The following is an 8,526-nucleotide window of genomic DNA, read 5'->3' as shown; positions in this document are numbered from 1 at the left end:
GGATATTTAATTTTTTTAATTTTTTTTTGTTATCTCTTTCAAATTCTTGGTTGGAGTCCCGCTCTTCTTATGATGGATCATATAATGCAATCTAAACTATTGAATGAAAAAACTTAAACTTAAAAAAAAAAAACACTTCAATCTATATATATTCTCATAATCTTATAAACCAATTTTAACCTTTCATATAACCCTCTGCCTTCTTACTGAGTAGTTCCATATTGCTATAAGCCATCTGTAGAGACCCATATATAATCGTGGACTATAAAAGAATCTTTCTTTCTCCCCGCTTAACATCTTTATTACTATTTCTGTTATCTCTCTCTTATCTTCCTTTCCTAACATTATTCTGAAGAGTGACCTTCTATCCTACCTTTCTTTTGTCAATATGTATAAATATTTTTAATTAACATGAAAAGAGAGTTCTAATAAAATCAAGATAGAGAGTATCAAGGAAAACAGGAATACCCTATCTTTACCACCAATGCACATTGGACATTCACACTGTATATATATTGTAATCTGCTCTATAATAGCAGAAATCCTACATTATCTACTTCTTTTAGAAGAAAAAAATGTGAACAAAATTGATAGCCAATTGCAAGGGCGGGGGACAAGAGAGTTTGGAAGTGAGTCATATAAAGGGATGGTATGGTGGGGTCCACCATTTGTTAAGAATCTGGCTGGCAAACCTTATAATTAAAGCATGGATGCGTATACTTGTGGATAAGAAGATTGGATCTCACGTGGGTTGAAGGAACATGTATTCAATCAATCAATAATCTCCATCTGTTTTTTTTGGGGAATAAATATCAAAAATTATATCTTGAAGCTCAAATCTTTGAGAAAACAATGTAGAAGCATGTAAGCAGAAGCAGTTGCAGAAGCATCTGTTGGGAATAAACCCAAATCCAGTATTAAAAAATAAGGTCCGTTAGTGCTAAATCCTCGCAGTATATATGATGCAGTTGAAAAATCATAAATCAATGTAGGGCAAGCTGTGTTTTGATGGGAATTGTTCTGATTTAAAAAAGAAAAGTGAGGGAGGCCCACTTCAATACCTAAACTATTCTCCTCTTAATTTTCAAGCAAAGCAGGACAAGCTGTGTTTTTGGGGATTTTGATGGTTGTCTGATAAGGATTAAGTAGGCAGTCTACTTCTGTACTTGTAGATGGACCCACATCATCACATTTTTTGGGTTGGTTGTAGACAGCCCTCACCCACCACTGCAGTCCAGGCCACCCATTTGCTCCTACAGCCATTATGAAAACTTATTCTTCTTCTGTAGTAGTACAAAGTGAACATTCATCCATATCTGCTAAAGAAGAGTAGGTAAATGTAGAACGTAAGTTAAGTGGAAGCAGTTGAACCCTTCCCTCAGAAGGCTCCTGTTGACTAGAATCCAAATAAAATCCAATTAAAAATAAGAAGCAATCCCAACATCTGTGGCCAGTCAGAGATAAAATCCTTGCAGCGAATCTCCTGGTTGGCATTGGCCAATGAACCCCTGCAATCACCATTCTTGTTGGTTCAGTGGGCCTGGATTGGTCATGGATGCCTTACATTTATTCTTAAAACCTAATTCACTTCCTAATCAGAATGATTCATCATCTCTGGTAATCCAGACCTAAAATCATGATAGTTTGCAGTACTAGTTTGCAGAGCTATATGCCATTTTATGTATTATGTTTTGACTCTGCATTAAGGTCTGCAGAGTGATGTTGTCCTATGAAATTTCTTTTAGGAGGAATAATTCTGTAATGCTGAGGAGACCCATTATCATGTAGAGATTTGGAAACAGAAAAGGAAAATCTTGGACTTTCTGAGTATAGCAGGAGCTGAGGGGGGTTTTGCTTGTAGGAAGCCAGTGCAGATATTCTACCTTTAAGGTCTTTCTGTACAGAGGCTTGAATTTTTCTTTCATATATGATTAGATCCGGTGTAAAATGAGAACATTTTTGTTGTCTTTATATTGAGAAATATGAAAAACTGTACTTGAACTGCGAGCTTTGGTCCCCTGCCTAGTTCTCTGTATGTTAAAACCATGTGTACTATGAGTTTTGCATAACCCATATAAAGCAGTCGGCCTTGATTCATTATTAGGCTTTTTTCTCTTATCAAGCTCAATACATCTAATGTTTTTCTTCTTGATATCTTGCCTCTCCTTTCTCTTGGTGTTCCAATCTCTAATCCTACATCCCTTAGTACTGTGGGTACAGGGCTGGGCCAAGAATGAGATGAATGTTTTCTCGGGCTGGTTTGGGGCAGGACTGTCACAGGCACTTATGGATTTGATCCGAAAGAGAAGCTTGGTAAAACTCTGTGCTGAAATGTGTTTGAAGAGGAAATGTCTTCAAAGAGTGGAAAATATAGATGAAGATGAAGAAAAATATTCTATTTTAGATCTACCAGAATTAGTGCTGGAGGGAATATTGGGGAGGCTTTCCCCTTCCAACCTATGCAATATGACAGGGGTCTGCAAAGATCTGAGGGATAGGTGTAGAAATAATTATCTGTGGGAACCTCATTTGAAAGCCAAATGGGGCAAGGTGGTTGGTCTTGCAGCTCACAGGGAATGGCAATGGACTGTGGCAATGAATAAGGAGATGGGAATGCCTGATAGTGGCAAGCCTAAGGGCTGGTTAGGTGCCTTGACTTGCATTTGGCCTCTTTCATTGCTGAAAATCAATCCCCAGATTAACAGTACACGTAAAAGAGGCCCTCCCTCTGATTCACTCATGGCATGGTACATGGCACTTGAAAGTGGAAAGTTCTGGTTTCCAGCCCAGGTGTATAATCGTGAGGTAAGTTCTGGTGATTTCTTGGTTTAAGTCAGTAATGTTTTACAGTTTGGAGTGTACTGGTAAGGATCAGTGGTTTATTTCATAAATAGGCACAATATAGTTTTAATGCTCTGCTCCTTTCTGAAATATACCTTCCGTATTTAGTTTTAGGGAAATAGTCCTAAAGTAAGTTTTCTCTGTGCAATATCATATGTTTTATCTCTTGAGCCTCTACTTCTGTTTCTACCAGTTACTGTATTGTTTTGTTCACTACTTCTCTCCCAATATTAATATAGTTGAAAGGTTGATTCAGATAGGTCATAGTGTCATAAGGAAACGCTCTTTCTTTTGATTTGATGTCTTATGAGGTGTCTCTTGAGCCTTTTATTTTTTTTATTTCAGCTAGTTTTGTTATTTTCTTACAACTTGTCTTCCAGTCTTTGGAATACCCATTTAGTGAGGTCATATTAAATTGTATTTTATGCACACGCCATATTCTGCTTTGGATCATCATTTTTAGTAGTTATTTTAATCAGGGCTAACTGGGTAGGTATCCACAACCATGGTTGTACTGTTCTGATATGTGCTGCAAAGCAGGGTTCCTTCTAGTATCATGCCTTGAATCATTTGGAAAGGAAAATAGTATTGTTTAGTGTTATTTCCGTAAGGTTGCATTATTTTGATGGAATTGTGAAAAGCTTTTGGTCTAATACATTAATTTTCCATAATCTGTGGATTGATGAAGATAGCTTCTGGATTCGATTGTGTGTTAGTTTTAATATCATGTTTGAAGCACGCTCTGTAATCCATCATCAGAATAAAGTAGTGCTAACAGAGTGCTAGCTTTTGGTCTGGTTTCTTTAAATCTACAGACAGATAAATATATCTGTTAGACTGTAATTGACTATGTTTTCTATTGAAATGTTTGCAGCATGGACATGTTGGATTTATGCTATCATGCTATGATGCAGAGCTTAGCTATGATTGTACAACAGACACCTTTCAAGCAAGGTATATTGTTCTACTCTATTGCAAAATTTTCCCATTATATCTCTAGGAAAGGCTTCATTCTCTTGCTATGTTCTTGTTTTTATTTCTAGAAAATATAGTGGATATGACAGACAATTCTCTTAACATGAAAATCTTGTATCCTTGATTCTTATTCTAGTTGACCTAGGAGGAATTTTGTGTACCAGAGATCACTGTAAGTGTGTGTCTGAATTGTAAGGGTTTCCTTTGGCAGATACCCACCTCATGGCCATAGAACAATTGTCATTGAGGAGGGGATACAGTGGGACAGGCTAAGGGCACCTCCGGTGGATACAGCTGCTCACGATCTTCATATATCTGACTGTTTGAATGACCTGCGTCCAGATGATCATGTTGAAATACAGTGGAGGAGAAATAAGGAATTTCCTTATGGTAGGTATAGCATATTTACCTAAACTCATAGGGTGGGTGAGTCAAGTAGTGATTATCTGAATTTTATATGTTCTTACATTACTTTGTGGGAAACAAACTTGCAACTTCTTTTGCAATGCATAGGCTGCTTCAACTGATATCCTCTTATGGAAGATGCATTGCTAGAGCCCTACTTTCAAACAATTGATTGAAAGTGGATTCTTTACCATGGCAGGATGGTGGTATGGAGTTGTGGGGCACTCAGATTCTTGCAATAAAGACAGTCGCCACTGCCAGTGCCATTTAGATGGTGAGAACCCTAAATTTAATAAATATCATATGTTTTCATCTATCTCTATTTGCAAAAGACTGATTTAGGAACATGATCAAGCACTGAGAACTTAGCTTAGTCCATGGATCCTGCACCTTGCAATGAAATTTTTTAGGAGCATAATTGTTTGTAGCTGATTCAAAGTGAAGCCTTTCAAGATGTGATAACTATTCTGTTCATAAAGCAATCATTTCCTTCTATCCAGAATTAATTCAGGCTTCCAGTATGTAGAAAACATATAAACTTTAAAATCATGTTATTAATTTAAGATGCATGCTTTGTAATATATGAAGGCTTATCCACCAAAGTGTTTTGAGTTGACAGGAGAGCAGATTAAAGCAAGAACTGGCAGGATCTAATCCTATTCGAATAAAAAGTACTCCAGTTGTTTTGAAATCCATTAACATGTGATTTACCAGAATTGAATTCTGTAAATGAAATCACAGGCTTTTCAAGTCTCTCAAATTCTCAATTGACAGACCCAATCTTCTGCCTTGAGAGCTATTTCTGATTGATATTAACCAATACTTAGTTTCTCAGGATGCCTTTTAGATAGTCTTTATTATTGCTGTTGGTGGTTTCTCAGGATGCCTTTTAGATAGTCTTTATTACTGCTGTTGGTAGTTTCTCAGGATGCCTTTTAGATAGTCTTTATTACTGCTGTTGGTATTTTTTTACTGCTGAAATCAGCTCAGAATTGAAGTCTATCTAAAAAGTATCCTGAGAAACTTTAGCCAATACTTGGTATTGTGATGTTGGTATTACTGCTAAAATCAGCTCAGAATTGAGAACCTTAGGTTTCAAAAGTAGCTCCTTGATGACAAATCTATGTCAAGTTAACTTTTGGGCGACCTCCTTTTAATTTTATAAAGATGCATGTTGTTAGCCAACCACATCAATCTATTGGTAATGTCCTTAATAGTAGGCGATTGCTAATCTTAACCAACGGGTGTGAAAAATGTTACTATGGATCAATTGTTTTAGAGTCCTAGTTATATTTGTATGAACAGAAAGGACATATTGTTAGAAACAAGGCAAGGCATGGCAACATATTGCTTGCTCTGTTGAGTGCACTTTATTCTCAGATCTGAGAAGAAAAGTTGCAATCTGTGATTTCAAAATGCTAAGATATTACAGGAAATCCCACAGTTTAACTTCAGTTTCATTTTCTCCACTGGTGGACTGGAAATCCCACTGTTGAGCTTAATCTAAATTTTTTCATCAGGATGCACCACGGTATTCATGGTTGGATGCTATATAACTGAAGTTTTGACTTCTCATTTGAGATGATGGTACAGTGAACAAGCTGCAAAAGATCCTCATCGATGATAAGTCAAAATTTCAGCTATATAGCATCAATCCATTGATGCCATGATACATCTTGATGGCTGGATAACCATTTCGAATTTTCTCTACCCATACCGTGACTTGAGATTCTTTTAGATTGGGCATTTTCTATATGTTCGAATTAAGTCGCTTCCCTTAGGTACTAGATACTGTTCAGTAGCAACTCTGTTTGAATCTGTTTTTTCCTCTACATTTTGAAGACATACTGGGACAGGAGTTTTATTTCCTGGTTTTGAAATTCAATTGATTGGCCACTATTTTCTTTAGAATCATTAATTTCTGTAAGGATAAAACTCCTATTAGCTGTATAGTTGACAATCTTATTCTTAAAAGGCCAGTACCTGTAAAGAACATATGACCCTGTTCCCCCAGAGGCAATGGCTGAAGATCTTTACAGACGAAATTGATTCTAATCTTAGCAAGCAAAGCCGACCTAAAATCCACTCTTGATATCTAGAACTATGGATTTCTTTTTGTAAAGCAATAATATGCACATAATTCCATCTGATTCGTGAGTTACTTATTTTATACTTGCAGATACTGTCATCCTTGAGTTCAATCAGTATACGCCTGGATCACGATGGAGGCGTGCAGCAATAAACAGAAATAATCATCGTGAAGAAGGTAACGAGGCTGAAGGGTTTTATGGAGGGATTAGGAAGTTACATTCGAAAGAAGAAATTTCAACTTGGAAGCAGTTGTGGCCGAATGAAATATTAGAATGATTTAGTCAATCAATATCAGCCACATGCCAAAAAAAATGATGACTGGGGTGTTGCCAAGTCTGCCATCATTCTTTAATTTATTTAGCTGGTGTATCCATTGACAAGAGAACTTAAATGTAAGATTTCATTTACAAATGTAAATTTCAAAACTTTTCAAAAAGAGATTCTTCATCAGCAGAAGCAAATTCCCAATCCTGCTTCTAAGAATCATTTGAAAGGCTTTCATTTCTTGAACTGACCTTAAGGGACACAGTTCACTTGTACAGTGACCTTGGATTGGAAGTGCAACAGTTGAAAACAATGCACTTTCTTTAAACTGAGGCAAAAATCCAAAATTTAATATATCGCTGGAGTAAATTTAGTGATCGTTACAGTTAATGCCTTCCATGTACAGAATATATTTTGTAATTGTTTGGTCTCTACTGCAGGCTAATTTTTTACATTTTGAAAAACTTCAGTATAATTTAACCCAAAACTTTACAGCACAGAATTATGATCTTTAATGATAAATTACTTAAGATTGGCTTGGTGCAAAAAGGTAAACTTGGGAGTGGACCCATTTGCCATTGGTAATGCATGCTTTTTAACTTGAGCTCTTATCAGATAATAAAAATAAAGGTCTTAGCCAATCGTTAGACTCATCTCCTGCCACAAATAATATGCTGTTATGGGTTACTGCAAAGCTTTCCTTGTGTCTCCCACTGCCTCTCAGCAGAGCAGAAATCTTTTGTGCATATCAAAGTTCATGTAATGAACAGCTTCGTTGGGTTGTAGCAGGGGAAGTTAATTTTCTCTTCTGTTTTCTCGTTTTTTCATTTTGACCATGGATTATAAAATGTGATTTAAAATATAGATAGAGTAATTAATGTATATAATCTAATCTGAAAATACAATTTTGTATTTAGATCTTGTTCGGAAAATAGTGTTCTTGAAATTGAGAAGGTAGTTGAGAATTTTACAGACCTTGATTAAGGCCAGACATAGGATGTAATATGTATACCTCAAATTGTTGTTTTTTTCCATTTTTGTTTTAAAGATAAGTGAGGTTTGTGTATAGTGGATCATTTAAATAATCAGATCTGGGAGAGTCTTAATGGCATTGACAAACAAAGTGTCGATGTGAATTGTGAATTTATGCTTTAAAAGTTGTGTTGTTTTCATTGAATTGTTTTTTCTTCTTTTTAGTAAGACTTCAAGAGGTGCTTTATTAGGGGAGAGGGTCTTATACGTGTGCATCATAACTTTGCACTTTTCAAAATCTTTGATGGATATTTCAAATGAAATTATTCTCTATTTTGTACAGCAATTGACTTGTCAAGTTACTTGAAAAAATCATTTTCAAGTCCATGCGACCAACTATGATGCCACATCAATATGCATTTTTCTGAAGGTGTCCAAAATGGTTCCAAATTGTGATTAGACCCAAAGGTATGCATTAAGTCATGTTTACTTGTGTGTTGATGTGGCATCACATGATTGGTAATTTTTTGAATTTTATAGATGCTTTTTTGGGGATAAGAATTGACATGATATTTTTTAGGGTACCACTATTGGTCCCATTTTGTTCAACTACCATAGCATGTATTGGACCCTTCTCACCTATTGGTTCCTCTCCCCTACTTGTTGATGTTGTAACTATATTTTTTCATCAAAAAATGTATTAATGACTTCTCATTTGTTTAGTGAGTTTAGAAAAATAGTATTTATTTATATTTTAGATTAAAACTTGTTTAGTAATATAATCTAAAGTACCTAGAAGAAAATTACATCTTAAACAGAAATGAATTTAATCATCAAATATTAAATAGCATGGTCTAACAAAAATAAATAAAATTATCAAATAATGAATGGCACAAGATTTTAGTTGGAGGCCAAGAGTATTAGCATGTGTAGGTTATGAAAGCAAAAGTTGACCACCATTCTTAAAAGCAATCAAAT

The 8,526-nt window shown here is 35.5% G+C and overlaps 1 protein-coding gene across 2 annotated transcripts; it reads left to right on the top strand.

The window, feature by feature from the left end:
• Positions 1-867: 867 nt before the first annotated feature.
• Positions 868-6,961, top strand: LOC131035472 (F-box protein At2g32560). 2 transcript variants are annotated; one of them, XM_057967176.2, is made up of 5 exons: positions 868-2,805; positions 3,716-3,795; positions 4,028-4,210; positions 4,421-4,495; positions 6,401-6,538. In XM_057967176.2, exons 1-4 carry the CDS (start codon positions 2,137-2,139, stop codon positions 4,461-4,463), a joined length of 975 nt encoding a protein of 324 aa, XP_057823159.2. In that variant the 5' UTR covers positions 868-2,136; the 3' UTR covers positions 4,464-4,495; positions 6,401-6,538. The 2 variants fall into 2 exon arrangements, with proteins under 2 accessions (XP_057823159.2, XP_057823158.2); XM_057967175.2 differs by having other exon boundaries at positions 871-2,805; positions 4,028-4,206; positions 6,401-6,961.
• The last annotated feature ends 1,565 nt before the right edge of the window (positions 6,962-8,526 follow it).

This window comes from Cryptomeria japonica, chromosome 10 (assembly GCF_030272615.1).
Source record: "Cryptomeria japonica chromosome 10, Sugi_1.0, whole genome shotgun sequence".
NCBI lineage: Eukaryota > Viridiplantae > Streptophyta > Pinopsida > Cupressales > Cupressaceae > Cryptomeria > Cryptomeria japonica.
This window is presented reverse-complemented; position numbering and strand designations above follow the sequence as displayed.